The 25404-nt window shown below is 37.3% G+C and overlaps 1 protein-coding gene across 4 annotated transcripts in view; it reads left to right on the forward strand.

The window, feature by feature from the left end:
- RASSF5 (Ras association domain family member 5) overlaps nucleotides 1-25404 on the forward strand; it is a 93212-nt gene that overhangs the window by 40413 nt on the left and 27395 nt on the right. Inside the window, exon 1 of one of the 4 annotated variants that reach the window (XM_088154172.1) lies at nucleotides 6780-7449. The exons of the other annotated variants lie outside the window; for them this stretch is intronic. Coding sequence (XP_088010298.1) covers nucleotides 7330-7449 — 120 coding nt within the window. The 5' untranslated portion in view covers nucleotides 6780-7329. Of the gene's footprint in view, nucleotides 1-6779; nucleotides 7450-25404 lie in introns of those variants that run through there. 4 annotated transcript variants of the gene reach the window in all.

Consider the following 25404-nt stretch of genomic DNA (forward strand, 5'->3'; position numbering starts at 1 on the left):
GTCATAGGATATCCCATAGGATATAACTCTCTGTAAATTATAGAGCTTTCTGTCTGAGCTATAATTGCTTATGTGTGCTGCTGGCAGCAAAAATCCTGATTTAGGGCTTTTTTACCTGTAGGAGTAGATACTAATGCATTTTTTTAATGGATTTTTGCACTTGCCATAAGATACTGGGACAGTCAAATTGGGTATCAGCCGTGGTAAAGAACAGACAGAATATGGTTGATCTTATGAAAGCTAAATAGCAGAGAGAGAAATCCTTAGATACGGCAGCTGTCGTGATTCATCTTGTTTTCACTGGATTGAAATTTGTATTGTGGCACACTAACATCTTCCGATCCCCCTCTCATGAATCATTCTGATCTTGGAAAACTGTAGAGGGTCAGCTCTGATTAGTAGTTGGAGGTGGGTCATCTGGGAATTCCAGGGCTATTGACTAGACTGGGAAGTAAAAAGAAAAAAAATCTTGGAGAAAAAGGTAATGGCAAATCATTTCCATAAATCTGCCCAGAAAACTGCATGGATCCAGTCCCCATGGGTCAAATTTGAATTGAACATGTCTTTACCTTATTTTAGCAATTGTTAAACATGATTCCTGTTTTGCAGCTTTAATGTCCCCATGCCTGTAATTATTTGAGCTCTTTATAACTATGGATCACCTTTAGAAACAGAGCTGTGTGTCTTTTGGGCATTTCTGCACAGTGGCCTAAGCTGCTTGACTCCCATACTACTCCCAGCTGTTTCTGAAGCTGACTTAATAAACTCCAGAATGGATTACAGTGGTTTGGTCATGGGTTCAGGATGACATTCAGTTCAGATTATGGCCACTGTGAGCTCTGATTGTGTTCCTTGCTGCTTGCACTGCATGGATGGGAATCTGGGCAGAAAAGGCAAGCCTTGGTGGCTGTGAACCCTGTGTGAGTGGCTTAATGAGCACCTGCATTTTCCTTTTAGAGGTCAAACACTCTTCAATAGTCCTCATTCTTTTTCTTTGCTTTCCCAGATGTTACATACATGGATGCCTTCATACCCTCCCACATCCTCTTATGTGAATCCTTTCTTCTCTCTCTTTTTCCTTATTGTTCCCCTCATTGTGTTGATGTTATGGTAATTAAAGCAAAAGACTATGTTCCTTCATTCTATTGTGGGCCAATAGAAATGTTATAGCAAAAAACAACTGTTGGTTCAGATTCATAGTAGCAAAGAAGTAGCATTCTTTACAAATTTGTAGGTTCATTCCAACATGCCTACATTGCAACTTAATTTTTTAAAATAAAAAGTGGAGGTGGGGGTGGGGAGTGAGCCATTGTGGTACAGTGGGCACAGGGTGGAAAAGAAAGGGTAGGATATTATACCTAAACTGGGCAGAAACTAAATGGTGCCCACTGGGGTGGAATGGAGGTGTGCTGGCAGAAGAGGTGGAGAAAACATGGTGTCCAGGAGATTTTACTGAACTTCATGGTCTCTGTGGGCCATTGTTGGATTAACTGATAGGGGAAAATTTGGAAAAAAAAAAAAAAGGAAGCTGCTGATCTACTCAGAACATAGCACCCCAGATGAAAGAGCCATATAGAGCAATCACCAGCTGCTGGAGGGGAGGAACATGTCAAGCTCTGAAGCCAATGAGAGTTGGGGATGTTACTAGATTAGAATGAAATGAGTTAGACCAATCATGTGGAAGAGCATAAGACTTTTGAAGCAGAGCTTGAAAATGTGGGCAGGACATACATTGATGGTGGGCTAGGAGAGGGTAGAGGGTGATGATGCCTGCTGTTGCACTCAAGAAGTGATGGATGGCCTTTGCTGACAATGGGGCAAGCAGAAAGTGGATTGGAGCTCATCTTCTGATGTATTAAAATTTGGAGGGACTTTTCCCAATTTGTTCCATCTCTATAGCCTCCAGTATGCCTGCTAAGACTTCCTCCTTACTTTATGGTGATTATTTTAAAATTATTATTATTATTTCAATGGAAAAACATGTCATACTTGGCCCAAAGACACCTACTCTTTATTTTATTTTATGTCTCATTTCTGAATTGATGGTCAAAGACATGGTGTTGAGTTTCATCTATTCCTTAAGAATGTATTTTAAAACAAAATATAGTACTGCTATGGATGCTATTGTATTTGCCCCTAAAAATAGTTAGCTGATTTCTCTTTATGATGAGAATACATCTTTCTTTAGAAGGGGGAGATTCAACTGAGGGAAAGCCCTGCTTCAGTCTACCTGTTTTTCTCTCCACTTGCCCACCTGTGTCTTCATCCCTGTCCCTGGTTTTCCAGCTTCGATAATGGGCATTTGGGATCAAAAGAATAAATACATTTGGAGGTTGGCTAGAAAAATTCACTTTTGAAATAAGAAGGTCCTTATTTGATGTGTGTGTGTGTGTGTGTGTGATTTTTTATTAAGAATGTTAATTATGGTAGTAAAATCTGCAAATAAAAGAAAGTAGAATAAAAAGAAAGAGTGAAAGGGGCAAAGGAGAAGTAAAAAACAATGAAACAAGAAAGAAACAAGAAACAAGAAAAAAAGTAAGAATATAGTAAAGAGAAAGAAAAGAAATATATAAAGAAATTACTTCCAGCCCTCATCACAACATGTATAAACAATTTTTGTAACACTTCACCCCCTTTTAGTTTACAACCAAAGATCTCTTCATCCCATATCCCATCTCTTATCTATAGATAAATGCATAAAGCATCATTTTTTCAGTCCTAGTGTCAGCAGAAAGTCCATTAAGGGTTACCAGAAGTAACAACATACCTTATTTTAACCTTGATCAAATCATTTTATATTCCTTCCTTTTACTTCTAACAGTCTTAATCTTTAGTTCATTCAAATAATGTTATAGAATTTTATTTCTTTTCATTTCTTCTTTTGCCCCTTCTCACAAGATTCTTCAAAGTTTTAACAAGCCTTGTTTGTAAATCCAATATAAAAACAATTATCCAGGTCACTCTCTTGGTTATTTGTATTTCCCTTTTGATTTTTAAAACATCAACTGGTTTCTTTTGTATGTCCAGTGAGTGTGATGGAATATATCTACGAGGAGGAGAATGATGTGGGAGATCAAGGCTATCAGGAAGGAGGGGGTGCTTTCCAGGAGGGGGGAGGAGGCAAGAGGCAGCATAGTCTGCAGGGGGAGTGTGGGAAGCGAAAGAGGTTCAGGTTAACCACCTCCTAGAATCTCCCAGGGTATATCCACTAGTTGCTGTAGTATAGATTTAGTTTGGCAAGATTCTGTCTATGAGGTGTAAGCAAATAAAGGAACTGGACTGGACTGCACTGGACTGTTTCATTGTTGTTCTTGGGCTGTACCTGACAGTGAGACAGCGTTTTCCCTGTCATTCTCATGGCCTGTCATTTGTACACTTTTGATGCCATCTCTGCCTTGTCAAATAAAACTTGTTCCTCATCTGCCATTTCTTTCATAACATATTTTGGACATAGTCTATCCATAGAAGAAAACATTGCTATTGACACTGTTGACATTAACTTCTGTTTCCATTTTTCCAAAGTGTCCTTCAGTATTTTCAGTGTTGTAATGTTTTGCATCATTTTATACATCCCAGTTAATTAGCTGTTAAGCAGGCTTGTGTATTTTTCTCCTTTAACTAAAATCTTTAATTCCCTCTAGTGTCCAATTTTAAAATTACTTATCTTTATTTTGTCTTGCAAAAGCTGTTTCCCACGGGAAGTCTTATTTCAAATTTATCTGGACCCTTAATCCATTTATAACTTTCTCAGATCAAAGTCTTATTTAGCATTTTACTGTTTATTTCATCTTTTTAAAATTCTTAAACGTATGATTAAAATTTTCTTTAATTAAGGATTGAAGGAAAATTCACCCAGCGTTTTCAGACTTGTCAATCTGAAGGTCCCTAACAGCTTAAAAGTAGTTAACAAGCAATTTCTGAATGTGATTAGAAAAAGAAGTTTGCCAATTTAGTGTCCTTTAAAAGGCACTGAGTGAGGTTGCGAGCAAGATGGTATTCCTGTCATCTCCTAGTGCTCAAAACCCGCCAGAGACTGCTGTCTTGTCTCCTCATGAGGAGCACATGTGGGCAATTTCCTGTTCTCTCCTGGTCCAGAGAGGTTTTGAAGAGCTGGTCTACTCACTGGCTCTACATTCTTTGCCACAGTTGTTGGCTCCGCTTTTTGTGGAGCCATCTTCAGTCCACCATTTCTTCCTCCAGAAGTCAGGTAAGAAGGTCCTTATGAAGAGAATGATGAAAAGAAGGCATCACTACTAAGGGGGCCTTATCTTTGCTACTGGTAGCCTGACTTTAGGCAAAGTTGGTATTTGGAACAGTAAGAATTCTTGAAGCGGTCTTGGTGTAAAGGGTTGCAAAAGGCAATAACCTTATTGTTGGTTTATAATAAGATATGCAACTTTTTCTGGAACAAGAACCTCATTAGACTTTGAGAGATCCTGTGAGGATTGTGCTCCAAAAAGCAAAGGATGGGACCAAGACAAAAATTAATGTCAGGAAATTGCCCACATGTGCTCTGAACAGTTGCTCCTCATGAGGAGATGACGACAGAATTATATATATTTAGTTTCTCTGGGAATTAGACTGTAAGTGTCCCTCAACCTGTACACCTCTGATTTAAAGGGAGTGAGCACATTGGAAATAATGAAGAAAAAATGGGCAGAAAGATTTTTTACTAAATTTCCAGGGTGCAGGTTGGTACAGGTTTGAGGAAGACAGCAGAGGGTAATGTTTCATACCATGCAAAATTAGTGTATGATATTCAGGGTGCAAGTTGTGAAAAAGACTTCTAAGTTAAAGTGAATGCACGCAGTCCCCTCTATCCATTGAAGGACTGTGGGAGAGATGTGGGGCTGAGCCTGGCTAGTAAAAGAACTGCAAGCTTTCTCAGCTTCCCATGATAACTGCTAGATGACCAGTTGTCACACATACAATCTTGGACAGAGAGCTCCTACCCTGGAGCCATTGTTTCAAAATCTCTTTCTAGTGTGGGCACATCTATCCCATCAAGTAGAATATGATTTTCTTCGTTCCTTCCTTTCTTTTTTTTGCCCTGATACGACCAACTTAGATTTTATGTTAGTAAGATATCAGAATAATTATTTTGCACCTACTGTCTGAGCAAACTGACACAAATACTAGCATAGGTGAATATATCAGCTCTTCAAGAAAAATGTGTATAAAGAAACCTTAGATTTCTAAAAATCAGTGAACTGCTTTTGAAACTTGGATTGTAATTTTAAAATTTCACATGAATATGTGTAATTTTCTCTTATAGAACTGAGAAAGAATTCTAATTTTTCCTGACTCTGCTCTTAGAACCACCTTGCTACATAGATAGAATCTCAACTGGGTGGTAATGTTAGGGCAGCTGTGCAGTCCCAGTGCGCCTTGCCTACGATTCTTAAGTACAGGATGTCCACATTTGTATGACATATTCACCCATGATTGTGTTTTGTTCCTTTTTCTTTTTCTGTCATTATTTTAAAAGCAATTAAAAACATATTCACCCATGATTAACTGATCTGTGGTTTACAGGATTCACCTAACTGCTTGGGTTCAAAGTGGCAGCAAAGCATAAACCAAACACACTGGCTGTGTTTGCACATTATAGCATACCACAAGTAAGTCAGTTATCTTAGTATATTGTGCAAAGCAACCCAACGCTGCTAATCTTGTAGTTTCAGAACGTTATTGTCCTTTGGCAGGAAATGCAAATATTAAAGAATCATACGTGCCTCAGCTATAGTTAACTGAGCAGGTTCGGATGTGCAAGGTGATATATGGGAAAGAAACAGGTTGTGAGAATAAAAACAATGGAGTTGAACAGATTTTAAAACGCCAGTTTTACAAAGAAAGGCATTGGTCAAGTTGTAGCAAAGAAATCTATTTGGGGAGCTGTTTCTTTCTAAGCAAATTGGAGAAAGATAGCCTGGCCCCCAGAAACTGGAAGGAAGTGGTTCAGATGAGGATTTCAACCTAGACCTAGAGAAATCAAAGGAAGTAAAAAAACATTCTGGATTTTTTGACTAAGGTTGAAAAAATTGTGGTAAAGTGCTTCTAACATAACAGTTGGTGACAAATAATTAAAAAACTTCTGATGGATGATGATTACTGAGGTTATGATAAAAATGGCCACTTCTTTGTGCAAGGAATGCTGCAAAAAATCTTCCTGATTGTTCTAAAATTAGCACTGAACACAGATGGGTTCCTGCATTGAAATGTTGCTAGGGAATCTCTCTCTTTTTCTTCTTTCCTTTTACCTTATATGTCAGTCAGATATATTGCAATATATGGGGTAGGAAATGTACATAGATGCTGATCATGACAGGTGTCACAGAGGCCATCTCCAGTAGAGGCCCAACTTTCTAAAATGTCCTGGAAGTCCTTGTTGTAGAATCGCCTGTCAATATTCTGTTACACCCTTCCTCCTTAGTTTCTCTCTCTCTCTCTCTCTCTCTCTCCCCCTCTCTCTCTCTTTTTGCAAAAACTTATTGAAACAGGTGCTGAGCAGAGAATGGATAAGGATAATTTTGGAATGCTTTCCACTAAGATCAGAAATGCCTTACTCCTATCACAGGATGTTTACCTGGGAGCATACAGTGCTTGAGGATTACGTCAAGTAATGTATATTTAATCAGCAACTCTCATCTCTGCCCCTCCCTTTTGTAAAGGTTTGCTATGGATACTGGACAGCAAGGAGCAGGCTGTTTCCTCCCCTGCGGGTGTAACTCTGTTTCTCTCTTTCCCAAGTTGTGTCACTCAAAATCAACTGAGATACTGTCAATGCTCTCTTAAGAGCTATGTCAGAAATCTTGCAAGAGGAAGTGGTTCACGAGAAAAAGAAGCAGGAAAGAGTGGGGGTGGGGGTGGAGAGGAAGGCGATACTGTTCTTGCAATTAGGCTCAGTTGGGCTTGCAGAGAGACCAGTGAAGCCGCACAGATGGTGAGCAAGTTTGTGAGTCAAGAGCAGAAGAAAACTCCCTCGGGTTCTGGCACCCTGTCTGCTTCTGGAAAACAGCCAACCAGAGAGCTTGGTGCTTGAGGAAAGGTTTTCCCGGCAAGATTTTCTGTTTCACTCTTGCTTGCTTGCTTACTTTGTTAAAAAAAAAAAAAAAAAGGTAACATCATTCTTTGATTTGCTGATGAGAACAAACTGTTACAAGGCATGGCAAGTAGGAGCTGGAGGAGGTGAAACTGTGCTCCCTGTTGATTGCACAGGAACTCGATTGAGAAACTGCACTGTTGCTGCAGTGAGCTGAGACTGAGAGGTACCTGGCTGTCTGGCTTACTGGACTTGACATGTTCTGAAGATCTGGATTCCTTCCTCCGATGACGGTCGACAACAGCATGAGTAGTGGCTACTGTAGTTTGGATGAAGACTTGGAGGAGTGTTTTTTTACAGCGAAAACCACATTGTTTAGGAATCCCCAGGGCAAACTTGCTGCAAAGGTAACAAGGCTCTGCAGTGTTTAAACTTACATAGCAAATCTCTGTTTTAGATGTCAGTTTATCAAAATCAGTTGCCTGCTTAGCATTCTTTGATTGGTGTTCTTTTGCAGTTGGTGCTGTAATCAGTTATAATGGCATTAAGACTGTTCATATTTGCCCAAGGTTTGATTTTGACACCAGTATGATATTCCCTGATTGTCAAAGTTACCTGATTGAGATGCTGTGCTTGCTCTTCATATAGAATATTTCTGCACGTTTAAATTCACCAAGCTTGCCTGTGGTTTGCTGCTAAAGTAAATGAATGACATTGGAATGTGATCCTGGTGTATCGAGTCTAATGATATGTTGAAGTGTGTTTCTTCTCCAAGACATTCTTGTCTTGGATGTTTTTCCCCCTGGCGTGGATGGTAAGTTCAATGCCATGGATTGAAAATAGACAGAGGCAGTAGACTAATTCATATATTCATGTGTTATTGTTCTCATAGATGATGAGAATATTCCACTGTTCTGTAAGTTCTCATTTGGTAGCTGAACAAACCTGGTTTATAGAAAAACTTTATTTGTGCCACCAATTTTGCAGGGCTTTATAGTTATAAGAGTAGAGCACATAAAATCTTGCGCATCTTGCTTTTTATTTGTTATAATGCACAGGATATTTGTAGCAACTTTTTTTAGCTAAATAAAAGCTTGTGGGAATAGATTCATTTTAAGGAGATTTAAACTGCCAAAAGAAAGAGCAGTTTGTCTCTCAGTGTGTGGTTTCATTAACAGGTTAAACATACTAGCTTGCAGTAATTTCATGCTGCTGATGACACAGTTGAGAAATGGAGTCAGCAGAGTTATCCATTTAAAGACTTGTGTGTCCGGAACTCTAGAAGTGAGGGTTACCGTTATTGGGAAGAATGGTGTTCTCTATGAAAATGAATGCTTACCATGGAGTTGGTAATCTTAGAGGTAATTTTGAGGAATGAACAGACTGGCACCCATATAGGCAATTAGGGGGCCTAAAAGGAGATCAAGGTCACCAAGGTAGGCCTTTTGTATCTTCCCAGTGTCATACAGGATTGTGACACAGGCAATGTCCAATTTCCCACTCAGTCATGGAATTTAGTGGGTGAGTTTGGATCAATCAATGTCTCTCAGCCCAATCTATCTTGTGAGGTTTATTGTAAGGATAAAACAAGGAGAGACTTTTATGTACCCTAGCTGAGTTCCCACTAGAATAGTAGATATGAAGGTAATAATAAATATATTCTAGCTAATAAATTCCATGATAATACAATCATGACTCATTATTTGAGGCCAATGCACTGTAAAACTTGATGGTCTCCAGATTTGTTAACTCGGGATGAGGATTATGGAAAGTCCTGCAAATCTGCAAGACACCAAGCAGGAGAACCTGATCTGTTGTGTTTGTATTTGCAATATTTGTCCTGAAGTCAATTTATTTCTACCACAGTTCATTCTTTAATGTTAAAAGATTGAATTTATTACCATTGATGGAAATGTGTTGATTTCGGTTTACTAGATGAATAATAAAAAATTCAGCATGCCTACACTAATTTATGGTTGAAACAAAACAATGAAATAATTTAAAATTTAAAAAATAACATCTGATCCTTACCTATTCCAAGGCTTTCATTCTCAGAGGCCTAGCATGAACATGAAGACCATGTATTGCCCATTCTTGTAATATTTATCCTATAGGGGTTGGTGTAAACTGTTTTTAAGATTGAGTATTTGCAGTTGTTTATACATGTGTGCTGGTAAGACCTGTTAAAACACTTTATACAAGGTGCCATAATATTTCAAGAATATTTTAATGTTAATTTTCATCGAGTAGTATATACTTGCACCCCAAATGAAAAAGTGAACATCTCCCGGTCATTTGCTTTTTTTAAAAAAGGAAGTGAATAGGCACTCAGTTTGTAGCAGCCATTTCCCTTCTGAAAGAAGATCCTCTTTCATTGTTCTGACATGCTAACCAGAGCCCTGAAGTACTGTTAGGACCAATGCCTGAAATCATGGAAAGAAGAAATCATTTGAACAGGAAAAATTGTATCTACTATCTGGTTCACCAAACCATCTAGGTTGTTAGGAGAGAAGGGAAGGGAAAGGAAGAGAAGAGAAGAGAGATGCGTTTAGAGCGAAATCAAGTTCCTTTGCAATGGAAAAAGAATCATAACATCTTTAATCTGTATAAAATGGGCACATTGTTTGCATAATGAGCTTCTTTCTGCCTTTATTTTTATTCCCATTTATGTTTTCCTGCCTTTAGTTCAAGAAAAGACAATGATCTGTTTCTTCTGCCTGTGGAGAAAATTATTTGGATTCCCATTTACTGTTTTTTTCCAAACTTCTCTGTCAAAAACATTAATTGTGAAATAGGTGGCTCAGATTCATAATTCCTAATGTTAGCATAACATAATGTTTAATCTTGCTTATATCTTTTTCCCCAGTGATTTGGTGCAATTTCCAAATACCTTTATTTTTCCCAACGTTTGGATTATTCTAAATCTTAGTTTAGAATAATAATATAGTTTATCTGTTGCCATTTTAAAAATAAAAGGGTCTGTAAGATACATAGTTTAATATTTATATTAATATCTTAACTATCAATATAACATACAAAATATGTTTCTGCCAAACTGCACATTTTGTTCTGTTCCTTTTGAGCAGGAGCAGAAATATAGAGTCAGGAGTCCTGAAATGGAGTATCTAGCCAAATATCATCCTTCTCAAATAATGTCTTGCATCAGATGATTCAGCAGAGGTACAAGAACACACAAATAGCTCATCATCAATTATGTGGGAGAATTTGCTTCCATGTAGGAAATTCTGGAAATGTTACTGATTTGGATTTAATCCTGAAATAAGGGGTGCTAGTTATTTATTTATTTATTGACTTTGCTTCAGTTAACTCTTAATATTTAAGACAGGTTTGTTCCTGTATGCATTCATTCATTATTTCTCTCTGAGAGACTTGTAGAGCGATTGAACTCAAATTTGAGAAGATTCAGTTCAATTATACCTGAGCATATTTGTCAGAACATTTATTGTTTCTTCTCTAATAAACTTGCAGTATGGCTCTACAAGTATAGGTAAGTTGTGTTTGTTACTATACTAGGTGGCCACATAATAGCAGGATTTCCAAACTAAGGAAAGCAGATAGAAATGGCTTAAGACCACAATGTTATGAATAGGTTGTTACAATGGATATGATCCATCCTGTTTCCTTTCTAGATTAAGAATTCTGAAAGAAGAGAATAGGGATTTACAAAATCTGTGGAGTAATACTGTTTTTTCATTGCCCCAGCAATGAAAGTGAAGAAAAAAACATAATCAGTATTGTGGCTTCTGTCTTCTTCAGCAGCTTCCAGTGCAAACAAAACTAGTTGTTTTCCATCAGAAGACTAGCGTTTGATGCACTAATTAAAACCAATTGGTAGCATCTAGGAGGAAAATGTAATGAATGTAATGTTGAATTTTGTGCTAGCTGACCCTTAGCTACAACTCGGAAAATGTGCTTATATTACAGTAGCAGAAGTAGTAGCAAGAGTTAGTTATAATAGTTTCCCTTAAGGCTGATGACTGGCTGTGTCCTCTTCCAGTACAACTTCTCTTACTAGAAAGTATTCAGAGCTGGCAAACTATCTGAATGGCTAAAAGCCAGTACACCGGTGTATGATATTATCAACACCTTTTCCTAGTGCTGTGCAGATTATTTCCTGAAAATTGTAACTAGCTTGTTTCCCAATCCCTTCTACATTTTTGGAAGATGAAGAAATATATGACCTCAAATTATTCCGCTAACATTCAAGTGACATTTACAATTGTGTTATCACTTTTATTGTTTGGAAGGTTTGATTTAACAGAATATTACACGTGGTATGTAACTCAAAGATGGAGGGCAAATTAACTTGCCTCCTGCAGCACAAGAAAGAAAAGAAAGAGAAAGAGACACACAAAATCCAAATAACGGTTAAGTATTTAAGAACAAAATAAAGTCCCAATATACAGGTGAAACTCGAAAAATTAGAATATTGTGCAAATGTTCATTTATGTCAGTAAGGCAACTCAAAAGGTGAAACCAATATATGAGATAGACACATTACATGCAAAGCGAGATATGTCAAGCCTTACTTTGGTATAATTGTGATGATTATGGCGTACAGCTTATGAAAACCCCAAATTCACAATCTCAGAAAATTAGAATATTACATGACATCAATAACACAAGGATTGGAAATAGAACAATATCGGACCTCTGCAAAGTATAAGCATGCATATGTACTCAGTACTTGGTTTGGGCCCCTTTTGCAGCAATGACTGCCGCAATGTGGCGTGGCATGGATGCTATCAGCCTGTGGCACTGCTGAGGTGTTATGGAAAACCAGGATGCTTCAATAGCGGCTTTCAGCTCCGCTGCATTGTTCGGTTCCATGTCCCTCATCTTTCTCTTGGCAATGCCCCATAGATTCTCTATGGGGTTCAGATCAGGCGAGTTTGCTGGCCAATCAAGCACAGTAATCCCATGGCCATTGAACCAGGTTTTGGTACTTTTGCCAGTGTGGGCAGGTGCCAAGTCCTGCTGGAAAATGAAGTCAGCATCCCCATAAAGCTCGTCTGCGGAAGGAAGCATGAAGTGCTCCAAAACCTCCTGGTAGACGGCTGCGTTGACCCTGGACTTAATGAAGCACAGTGGACCAACACCAGCAGATGACATGACTCCCCAAATCAACACAGACTGTGGAAACTTCACACTGGACTTCAAGCATCGTGCATTGTGTGCCTCTCCATTCTTCCTCCAGACTCTGGGTCCTTGGTTCCCAAATGAGATGCAAAAGTTGCTCTCATCAGAAAAGAGGACTTTGGACCACTGGACAACAGACCAGTTCTTTTTTTCTGTAGCCCAGGTAATACGCTTCTGACGTTGTTTGTTGTTCAGGAGCGGCTTGACAAGAGGAATACGACATTTGAAGCCCATGTCCAGGATCCGTCTGTGTGTGGTGGCTCTTGATGCACTAACTCCAGCCTCAGTCCACTCCTTGTGAAAGTCCCCAACACTTTTGAATGCCCTTTTCTTGACAATCCTCTCCTGGCTGCGGTCATCCCTGCTGCTTGTGCACCTTTTTCTACCACACTTTTCCCTTCCACATAACCTTCTATTGATGTGCTTTGATACAGCACTTTGGGAACATCCAACTTGTTTTGCAATTACCTTTTGGGGCTTTCCCTCCTTATGGAGGGTGTCAGTGATGGTTTTCTGCACAACTGTCAGGTCAGCAGTCTTTCCCATGCTTGTGATTCCTACTGAACCAGCCTGAGAGACCATTTAAAGGCTCAGGAACCCTTTGCAGGTGTTATGGATTCATTAGCTGATTAGAGTGGGACACTTTGAGCCTAGAATATTGAACCTTTTCACACTATTCTAATTTTCTGAGATTGTGAATTTGGGGTTTTCATAAGCTGTACGCCATAATCATCACAATTATACCAAAGTAAGGCTTGACATATCTCGCTTTGCATGTAATGCGTCTGTCTTATATATTGGTTTCACCTTTTGAGTTGCCTTACTGACATAAATGAACATTTGCACGATATTCTAATTTTTCGAGTTTCACCTGTAGAAGAAGAATAGATGTTTTACAAAAGGTTAATTAACATATCTGTGCATTTGATCATCTTGGGAACTTTCTGTTGACTGGGTCTGGGGGAAGAATACAGTAGAACCAAATTAAATAGCTATAGGAGGAGAGAATAATTGTGTATATTATAGCTAATGAGGATCTTTTCCCAGGTCTGCCACTTTTCTGAGCAGTGTAAATGCAGTGTTTCATGGATCTGTATTTTAAATGCAATTTGTTTGTTAAGCATGGTCCGCTTAATGTTAGTAGAATGCTTCTTCCTGCACCACAAAACAACTTCTGGGATTACTATTAAAAACAAGTGTCATATTGAATTTTGCCATCATGTAACTCTTGTGCATACAAAGAAAGCATCAAGGACAGCACTATTCTTATGTCAACATCTGGCAGTGGGGTGGAGTGGGTGATTTCATATGGAGCAGACTTTCTGAAAAGGTATATATGGTTGAGGAAAGCTAACTTCTATCATCTGTTAAAAATCTGTAAATTTTTATTCTTTCAACAGAACAATGTAGAGGAAAATAGCATTAGCTTTTCTTAGTTCTTGACCCCCTTCCATCTCCAAATACAGAGATTGCTCTTACAGTGAAACTGAATCTCTGCAACATGATATCAACGTCTCATGTTAAGATAGTTGTGTATCGTTCTTCCTTATCGTAATGAAATGGAGTCTGGAATAGGAACTAGAATTATAAGAAACTGTACTTTTATTTATTTATTTATTTATACATCACACTTAGATAGCTGTCCATCTCACACAAGCGACTCTGGACGGCGCACAACTTTGTTTGTTTGTTTGTTTATTTAACAATTGCTAGTTTCTTTACTGGCCAGCAGCAGTCGCAGGGAAGTCGGCTTAAAATGCCAAGTCTTCTGAAACAGACAGATGCAGACTGTCATGCAATGTGCTTTAACCTGTTTGAAACAATTTTATATGTTGCACCTACAAAATAAAAAGCAATTCTTCTATTTCTGTTTTTCCTCTTGACTTTTTAACTTCAAACACTTTTGAAAAAGAGAATGCTTTTAACCTCAGATTATAAAATTCCTATCTGTAGCGACAGTTGTATAACTGCTCGTGAATCTTAACTGTGTATTTAATTATGCTAAAGAACAGAAAAGAATATTTAGGCTTGCAGATAATTTGTTAAATAATTTGTTGATCTTTCTTTATGTGGAGTGATTTTCAAACATGTTTGTTATATATTAAGCTCTGTAATCTTGTTTTCATCTAAAACACATTTGAATTCAAGTTTTTCAGGTTTTAGTTCCGTTGCTCAGAACTATGCTTTATGTCAGAAAAAATATTCTGTCCTGCTCAACATTTTTAAAAAGTATCCTTCCAATATTGTTTTTCCAACATTATCTTGGACTGTTTCCCGTTTTCAGGTGTCCACCAATTTCTATTTCCATCAAGATAAAACTATCCCAAGAATGTGCTCCAATTCCTTGATCCAGTAATATGCAACCTGGAACAAAGCATTCACAACAGGGTTAGAAACCGTTGCATGACAATATCTCCTACTTTCATCAGATGTGCTGGGGGAAGGTTAATGTCATGTATCACAGAGAGAAATTGTATGAGGAGCAGAACATTTCAGTTAACATTCATAAAGCAGAGTGAAGATAATTTGCATTCACTCTAATATTTAACATATAATACAACATAGTAAATACAAATTGTGAACTCAAATCCATCATGAACAACAATTAAATACTGTTCTTCAGATGCTTTTTTGCAGAGTTATAGAGACGACTGAGGATAGTGATAGGGATATAGATATAGATAGGCTGGCACTTCCTAAACAATACTTCCTGTAGTCACTTATAGTATTGAAGGCATAAAGTGAGTGAAAATATCATTTGACACAACTTTTGTTCTGTAATGACAGAGTCTCTACTCATACAAATACATTCCTCTCATCTTAAAAAAACAAAGCAAAACTTGTGCCAATCTTTTTTCTACCCTCTTCCAACTTGTACTTGAATTCTAACTGATAAGTATGTCAGCTTGAGTCTCAGCTTGACTTTGCGAGACCTTTTTCTGCAGTAAATGCAAGGGGCAGGCAGGGCCTAGCTCTCATTCAAGACTTAGATTCTTTTTGGAGGACACAAGCACACCTGTCAATATGGTTACCATGGAGGTGTGGAACTGCTGTGGCATCACTTCTAGTCTGACAGACTAGTGCTTGCTTCGGCAGCACATATACTAAAATTGGAACGATACAGAGAAGACTTTAGTCTGACAGACTTGACATCATAACATGAGTACACATCTGGAAAACGTGTGTGTGTGTCCTCTAATGAATGGATAGTGTTGTCTGAGAGATAAGTCAATTAGTGTGATGATTGAGTGAATTATTTCATATTAGAACCTGTCAAGACAGGCAGGTAGTAAAATTTGTGAAGGAAAAGAGAAACTGATGAAATCCTGATCTGGCAAATCCATATGGGAGGAGAGGGATGAAAGAAAATGTCATTTAAAAAAATAAAGTGAGAATTTGCCCTTGAAATGAAATGTCTGATAAATAAACAAGGCAACCTAAATCTCCTTGTGTTTAAAAATGTTGTGATTTTGTACTCGGGAATGTTGCTATGGTATCTTGTAATACCGTAGGCTGAGTGGCTTGCATTGAGATTTATAGCCAATAGCATAAATTGCTTGACTCACGGTTTTTCCTACATCTGCAGAGCAATAACTATGTCCATTTTAAACCTGAAGAAGGCTGTAGTCAAGCTGAATTTTCCATAAAAGGATTTTTTTTGCAGACTATTTTGGGCGCAGAGAGGGCAACTTGCAGCCCTAAGACCACATGTAGTCTCTGAATACCGTCTACCATGTTGTAGTGCTTGGACCTTTCTCTGAAAACTGTTGTTAAAAATTAGCAGTCAAATTTCCACTATTTTGAGATGGAAACAAGGGAAAATAGCAGTGTAAGCCCTAAAATAGGTTTGAATGTAATTAAAAAACACCAAATCTGTCTGTCCATCCCCAAACTGGGGAAAAAAACACTGGAAATCCCAGTTCCATGCAGAAATGTGACAGGGACTAGTGCTCTTTTTTCCCATTGCCTCAACCACTCTGGATTTTGGCCTTTTACCCCAAAATGTTAAGGGTGCCTCCTAGCCTCTGAACAATACCCCTGTCTGGGGAGAAGGATTTCCATAGATCTATAAACTGCATTCTTAGTGGTGATTTTTGTACCATTAACAGATGATTTTCATATCATTCTTTAGGAATATACTGATATTTCATGCTATATGAAAGTGTAGACTAATATGATTCTCAGAATCATGTTGCATGGATGCTGTCTAGCCCCTTTCTGCAAGATTCAGATGAAGATTGGTTTGAGGAATGGATTTTTCATTAAGTTACCAGTTTGCTGTATGTTTGCTCAAATATTAAGTTTTATATTGAATTCTGCTTCAAGATTACTACAAGCAACAATAAGTAAATTAATTTCCACATTGTGAGGTGAAAGATGGTTGAAAATTAGTTCAGGTATCATTTTAAATTCAGTTTGCAATGGTGACCTTGACATTAGCAACATGGAAGCTAACAGAATTCACTCAAGAAGATAACTAGCTTTTAACTTAAACTTTTTCTCAACAGAAAAACTTGTGATAATTATCATGGTTACTGATCTGATGTTGAATGTATCTAATTGACCTTTCCACAAATAGACAATAATATATTTTTTTCAATCTCGCTTTGTCTGAACTGTATAGCATCTATTGCGTGGCAAATCCATACAATACAAATATGGAATTTTAGCATACTGGTGTTTCTCTGGTCAGTTTTGTTTGCATGTAGGATCCAATATAGCATGGTTATACAATATAAAAACTTTGTGGACATAATCTTACTCATTGGCATCCATGACAGATTATTACTACAACTATCTAGTACAGTACCTGAGCTTAACTCTCGGTAACTTATATGGATTTGGCACTGTCTTTTTCCTGGGGTTTGGAAGTGGGTTTAACTTTCTGGTCTAGCCTACAGTCCTTGATTTTCCTGATGGTCTCTTATCCAAATAGTAACCAGGGATGATCCTACTTAGTTTTCTAGATCAGCTCAGGTTAGCAAGATGTTGCTGCTTCCTGAGGCAAAGTACTTGAATTGTCAAAAAAGAAAAGAAAAGAGAACTCTAGTATCCAGCAGGGAGCTAGTATCCTGAGCCAAGGGACATCGATTCATTGGTGGAACCCTGTACCTTTTCCCCACATTTATTCTAGAGAATCAGACCTGGCTTTTCCATGGACAAGCAAAGTGAGAATTCTTAGGAAAGGGGTGGGGTGGGGTGGGGGGCGGGGATTACATGTGATTGGATTTATATATGTCTGCAGTCTGGGTGCCCCTTGATGCCAAAATGTTGCCTCTCCAAGAATAAGAGCAAGGCAAGCTAAAAAGCATTTCTAATTCAGGGATAAGTATATATAATAGGTTGCTGCTCAGACTGCATATTCAGAATAAATTCTTCCATGTAAACCGGGAGTAGGCAAACGTTTTGGGCTGGGGCATTTTTGGACTTCTGAGAGCATGTAATGAGAGTGCCAGAAAAATGGCCCTCGTGGATATGGCCAGTCACAAAAAGTCCATTTACCAAAAAGTGAACTAACTCCTTCAGATATTCTCTCTCCCGTCATAGTAGGACTAAGTAGCAAATATCTTGCTAGAGCTTTGGTGTTTAGCTTTGCAGTATGCTGCTTTCCTATTTAACTGTCTGATTAGATTTAACAAAAAAAAAAGAGCAGGGAGTTTGGTAGGCACAAGGGAAATCGCTAGGATCTCACTCCTGACATGGATGCCATATTGCCCAATCTTGATCTAACACATAGCATCATTTTCCTCTTTTGATGGCATCTCATTGAATGTTTTTTTGCCCATCTTGCTCATCCTTGGTTGCAGCTGGCAAAGGAACAAACAGTGAAAAAAGTATAATTGTGCTGTCTGTAACCTTAAGTGCATATCCTCAAACTGCGGGGGGGGGGGGGGGAGGAACGACCCACTGAAAATCCCACTTCCACCCAGAAATGTGACAGGGACCTGTCTATATGTGTTTATCAGTTTTCTTAATTATGGTGATAGTTAATTGCTTTCTCCCAGTTTGTTTTCCTACCGTAAACCTGCAACTTTCTTGGTATTAATTTTGGAAGCTCCTCCTCAAATCCAGTATGTTTCCTAACTTGCAGAGGATTTTTAAGACTACCAATAATGAATAATACTTCTAAATGCACTTAAAGCAAAAACTGACTATAGTTGAAAGGAGTTTCTACAGCCTACTGAAAGATCCATTAGTGAGCAGTTTTCTTTATTATTTCAATGCTGCTTGAATAAATCCCTGCAGGCATGTTGCTGAATTATTTAAATTATTTACAATGCACCAAATTTCTCAGGCTGGAAATGAATTCTGAGTGACAAGTTACAGTAATTTTTTTTCTTTTTTTGTTTCTGGTAAATGGTAGCAGTATCAAGCAACATAGTCTGGGGAAATACTTTAGAACTGTAGAATACTGGTTTCATCAAAGAAGCTTTGGTACTTCTGTGAGTCTGTTTCTAAATTTAGTTCTGAAATATATCATTTTTAGAGCCAAACCAGGAATAAAGTAGGAGTAAGTCAGCTCATAGGATCTTAATTCTCATTATTACTGAGTCATATTCAATATCCTAAGGTGCTCTAAAACAGGGTTCCTCAACCTCAGCAACTTTAAGGTGGGTGGACTTCAACTCCCAGAATTGGGAGAATTCTGGGAGTTGAAGTTCACCCATTTTAAAGTTGCTGAGGTTGAGGAACCCTGCTCTAAAAGACCCTTCAGGGAAGACCATCTCCAAAGAAACAATGTATGAATGGAGTATAACGGTGATTGTAGCAACTAGCATATCTGCAGTCCATCTTCTGGCCTCCAAGCTAGTTTTCTGCTGTCAATGACTAAATACATGCACTGAGTAGAAAAATTGCTGGAGTGTAAGTGATAAAGCATCATTTCTCCCCATCTCAATGCTTTCTCCCACCCCACCCCCAAATTCACAGTGTCTTGAGTCTGTTTTTAATTAAGAAGAAATCAGAATATATATTAATGTATCTTTTATCCTTTAAAAAACAAAACAAATTCAAATTGCTATAATAAAATATATTCAGTATTCACAGGATAAAGTACACTGTGGTAGATCTTTGACCTATTTATGTATCATAACAAGTCTAAATAAATTCCATTCATTTCAGTAGTTCTAAAGTAGATGCTGAAATCTAAATTGTAAATGTGAATTTCATAACTATGCATGTCTGTACATATGCTCTCTAAGATGTTGGAAATCTTCTTGGAGCAATCTAGACAAGATGCAGGTTACATATGCAAAGAATAACAATGATTCACCCCAATGCCAGTAACTTTGGAGATACACCCTTTATTAAAGGCTGCTTCAAGGAATTTATCTGAAGTAGAACTTGGCTCTGATTATCCTGACAAAACAAGAGAACAGTGCCATCATAACTTCCCCTGCTACCCGCCCCCCCCCAAAATGAACCAAAACATTTTTGCATTATCCAAACGTCGTGGAGGCAGTGTTTCTCTTGATAGTAAAATCAGTAAAAGGAACATTTCATGTTGGAAGTCTCCAGTTACTGTGAAAATTAATATTCTAGTTGTAAATCATGTTTATGTCATAATATCAGGTAATGAAGAACAAGGGAGGGGACTGTTTTGAGTTCCCAAGAGACACATAGTAACAGGATACAGGATACTAGTGATATTATGAACATCTGGAAAATCAATAATATATTAGAGATTGATGCACATAGTTCCTACTTATTCTATCTCAGATTTCTTACTTGAATTCAGGTAAGCAATATACTCTGACTCTTACTACAAGTTAAGTAGAAACAAAGATAAAATATAGCCTTTAAGGGTGACAGATAAATTCTCTTAAAGAATAAGACTTCTGCTCTTGCAACATTTAGTTTGATTGGATCAAAAGTAAATTGATATGACTATCTTAATTTCGACAATAATTTGTTATCCAATCTTCTTGCTAAAGTACAGATAATTATCGGAAAATACATCTCTTTGAAACATCTTATATCAGTATACTACCTCCTTGGTGGTGGTATGTAGGCAACAGTATGTTGACTTGCAAGGTAGTCTCTGGATTAAGAATCTAGCTTGCATAGAATAATATAAGCATGCTTGCACTTCTGGCATATTGGCCAAAGTGTGCCAGATCGAGCTTATTGTCCTTATAAAGCAGGGAATGTTCCATGTTCACAGGTACAACCAAGGTTGTTAATGTAGTCTGTGCCTCTTCTGTTTTACTAAAAGTGTTGTGCGAAAGCCTTGATTGACCAAAGCCAGGATGGGCAGTAGGGATCCAACCCATGGTCCCATTTCACAATGCCCATAGCATTTGAGAGATTGTGGCTTGAAATGTAAGAAAAGTAAATGGTAAAGAAATGAATTAATAAATGAAAGGAAAAGAAAGAAAAATAAAGTATGATGTATGTCAGTAAAACTAAAAGAAGAAGGATCTAACAGTTGTAAACAAAGATGGTCTGATATAGTGGAATTGATGAATATATGCAGGGAAGTGCAAATGTGGATTTAATTATGAATGAAAGGGATAAGCTATTTGTCAGAAAGTATGAATTCATGTCATCTAGGTTGTTGAGGGTATGTATGTGAGCAGCAATCCCTAAGCTGGTGATAGTTCCATTTATGCTTCAGTGATTGGTGATAATGGAAGAACCATTGATAAGCTCTGGGAAAAACTATATAATATTCTGAATAAATGTGATTCGCTTGGGGATGAGAACCATTCCATTAGGTGACATGTAATAATAGATGGGAACAAGATGAGAGAATACAGAAAGGTATCTGGGCCATTTGGACACCCAAGAATGAATGAGAATGAAGACTGGTTGCTTAGGAAAGAAGTCTGTTTGTTTTGGATTTTTATATGATTTGAGCATAAGTCTATTTGTATGTACACATGCCAAAGGAATTAACATAAATTCAAAAATATGATTGGTTTGTTTATAATGAAACATTGATAGACCTAGTGAAGGATAAAAGTTTTGAATATAGGATATTCCATGGAAGATGGACATGGAAAAAAGGAAAAAAGTGTTATGAAGAAGAGTAGAAGTAAAATAACTACATGAAAGTAAACTACAAGTATCATATGAAAAAGTATTAGAAGAATAACTATAAGGAAAAAGAATTTTGATTGGGAAGCTCTTGGAACAGAATAAAAAGAATTATGTTACATAATGTCATAGAAATGCATATTCCTGCAAAACATGAGGTTGAGAGAAAGACATTGCAAAATGTCTATAAAGAGAAAAAGTGGCAAAAAAGATAGAAGAAGGAATTATTAAAATTAAAAGAAGTAGTCAAAATGCTGAATGATTTTGATAGAAATAAAATTGTTTTGAAAGGCAGCGAAAAAGACTAAATAAGGAAGCTCAAGCAGAATGAAAAATAAAAATGATGAAATTATTTGGGATGAAACTGAAGCAAAGGTATTCTGTAAGGAATATTTTAGTGGTTTGTATGGGGGTGACACTGATATTTTGAAGAGTAAAATTGAAATGAATGTTATTTATGTTAATGTCCAATAAAATGTTGATGAAAAGGAAGTAATCAGTACTGTGAGAACGTTGAAAAATGGTAAGGCTGCAGCTTTAGATGGTTCAGTTGGAGAAATATTAAAATAAACATGAGAATAAATGGAATGTTTAGTGAATGGTACTATATTGAGCATAAATAAGTCAAGGTGTATGATGGTCCATTGGATATTTATTGTATTTAGAGTACATTTTTAACTGTATATTTATTTATTGTTTTAATATGTTGTAAGCTGCCCAGACCCCCCCCCCCCTTGCGGGGAGATGGGTGGGGACAAGTTTAATAAATAAATAAATAAATAAATGTAAAATGAATATTTGTGGTGATGTTAGAGTGGAGTTCATTCTGAATGTACATCTACATCTTTATGCAGATGATGCCATATGGTTGGCTGAGAACATGAATGATTTGCCCCAAATATTAGAGTGATTGCATGATGCAGTGAGTAGTATGGATTAGAAAATTAAAGTATCAAAGACCAAGGTAGTTGTATTTGACAGGGAAATCAAGCCAACTGTTACAAGTTATACATAAATGGTGAAAAATTAGAGCAAGTAAATGAATTTGTGTACTGTATGCTGGCAGAATGTTTCTTAATACAGAAAAATGGATTAAGATGTGCAAATGCTGATGTGGTCTGTTGCAAGGAATGAATGTTTATTGAAAGAAGTGAAAATGGCTATGTATAAGAATGTGCTTCTACCCAATTTGTTATATGGAAGTGAGAGTTAGATATGTCAGGGGAAACATAAAAGTAAATTGAATGCAATGGGAATGGGGTACTTAAGAACTGTATGTGTTAAAAAAAGAGAGGTTCAAGAATGGATTGTTGTTACATGAATTTGGATTGAATATAATAATGAATGATTTCTACAAAAGAAATAACTTGAAGTGGTTTGAGGAGTAAAAAAGGTCACAAGGAGGGGAAGGCTGAGAAAGTTATGACTGGATGATGAGCTCCTCAGAAAGAGAGAAGTGAGAATTTTAAAGGACAAAAAGCAATGTATGAAGCAGCATATGGTCATAGCAGAAACAAGGATGATCTGCAAGGTTGAAATAGTATGAATGGTGTTGGGGTCAACTAGTTTTAGCTACGTTTCCTTTTCTTTTTCTTATCTCATAGCTTTAATTTTTTAATTAATTATTTCTTGCCCTTCTTATGCACTCTACATAACTTTGCTTATTCTAGAAGGAATAGAGTTATGTGTATGTATGTGTGTATGTATGCATGAAGTCTCTTGAAATTCGTTTTAAAAGTTGCTTTTCTTTAGTATTCCTTCATGCTATTGATTTATGGCAATCCTCATTTTAACTACATGGCGTGCAAGTCACTATAAAGGAAAGATTTTCAAAGGTGAAATCTACTTAACAATTGAAATAATAATGTAATTTTCACTCATTTGTTTGAACCTTTCTCACGTAGGTCTCCCCCTTCCACCTCCATTTCTTTAAAGTTGAGTCGCTAGCTTGATCCTGTTTGGACAGTTTCATTTAGTTCCAGAAAAGTCCGCCCTCAAGCAAACAATTTATTTTTGAATCTCTAATATGTCTAAATTACTATGTTTCAGAACTTCCCCCGCATACTTTTGGAACAACAGTGATAGGAGGGATGTACATTGAATCTTTTTATAAATACACTTTGCAGCTGCTGTGGGGAAAAGTATAAAATTTCCCCCAACCTTTAATTTCTTAAGTTTTGTAGATTTGGCTTAATCTCACTCTCAACTGTACTTTTAAATGAAAGAGCAGAGTATCTTCCTATTTAACAAAACAGTTTCATTATGTTTCCAAATGGGATGTAATGCAATACAAATTTGAAAATGTATTGTAGAAAGATATGCTTCATAGACATGTTTCCTACTGTTAGAATGCCAGAAAACTTTCACCTTCATGTGAAAAGCCTGGGCGGTTTACACAGATAGTAATGGTAGCTTTGTTCTCATAAGTTTCAGGTTTTAAAGCATAATACTTCCATAATTTTACATTATTCTGATAGGTTTGCCTTCCCAAGTGGCCTTGACCATATTCATACCATTCTTTAAAAAACACCAATGAAAATTACATTACTTCTCATTCTAAGAATCTGATGATTCAAATCCACCAAGAGAAGTAAAATGGTATTTTCTCTTAGCAACGTAAGGGATTTTGACATCAGATCCTGACCAGAAAGTTGAATCCCTCCAAGAATCCAGAATTATTGGCACTTGGGGGTTCAAAGTCAGAGTTGGCATGCATAAAATACTTACCTACAGGCAAGGTCTCCAAGACAGTAACAATTCTTTCTAGGAACTGAGGCAGGGTTTTGAAAGTAAGAGCATAAAGCCCTTCAGTTTGGTGCTAGAATGTCTTTTACCAACCCTGTACTTGGACTGTGATTGCCCAACTCCTGATTTACTGATTTCTTTGATTTATGCTTCTTTGCCAATGGCTGATACATGTGATTACTGATGACCATCTCCCTGGTGTTGCCTCTGCATTTTTAACTTTAAGAGTGACCATTGCCTCTGTGAACTATTTTTTAGCATTGTTGAGGTTTAAAGTGAGACATACAATAATCCATTGTTCTTTGTAAAAAAAGTACTAAGAGAACAGAGCAGGGTTGCAAAAAGATGTATTATGCACCCATGTATGGAGAGCGAGCGAGTGAGCGAGCACATGCACTGCAACAATGCCTGTTTTACTGCTTTTATCTCACATGCACTGCCAGCCATACTTTTTTCATTGCAATGACACATGGATATGCTTTAGCTTTTTTATATCAAGATTAGAACATGTTTTCACGCAATTTGTAACCTAATAAACTACTATCCACTTCTAGCCAAAGTTACTGATTGCTGAAATGTTTATACTGCTCTGGTCTCAGCAATCAGTCAGGTAAAAAAATTCATGGCCACCACACAAGCTTCCTCATTATTTTTGTGTCTGTACAGGTAGCCCTCATCTTATGACTATTCGTTTAATGACCATTTGAAGTTATGATGGCACTGAAAAAAGTGACTTATGACCGGTCCTCACGCTTATAACCATTGCAGTATCCCCATGGTCACATGATCAAAATTCAGGTGTTTGGCAACTGGCATGTATTTACAATGGCTGCAGCATCCCAGGATCACGTGATCACCATTTGCGACCTTTCCAAGGGGCTTTTGACAAGCAAAGTCAATGGGGGAAGCTGGATTTGCACAATGACTGTGTGATTTGTTTAACGACCACAGCAAAAAAGGTCATAAAATTAAGTGTGACTTACTTAACAACTGCATCACTTAGCCACAGAAGCTCTGGTCCCAATTGTGGTCATCAGTCAAGGACTACCTGTATTTTCTTTGTTTTGCATCACTATTTTTTTTTTTAAATCATCCTCTTTGCATCTGCTTTTGAAAAATGCCTGTAAGCTGATCTGTTCTGAACATTTCATGCTGTGTTGAAATTTATATGTGTGTATGTGTGTGTGTGTGTGTACACACACACACACACACATGCACGTACAAATATGCACATACACATACATACAGTAACACACACATACCCCAAATATGAATGACGTGATTTGGGTGAACGAACAAACTTTACAGTAAGACACAATAGCAGCATGAGAGTGGTTCTCAAACTTTGTGGTACCATGGCCCCTCAAAATTTCAAATGGGATTTTATATATATTTTTACACACACACACACACACACA

The sequence above is a fragment of the Python bivittatus genome, unplaced genomic scaffold (assembly GCF_059951505.1).
Source record: "Python bivittatus isolate LINGU-HERP-01145 unplaced genomic scaffold, Pbiv_v1 ctg000700_np1212, whole genome shotgun sequence".
Taxonomy (NCBI): Eukaryota; Metazoa; Chordata; class Lepidosauria; order Squamata; family Pythonidae; genus Python; species Python bivittatus.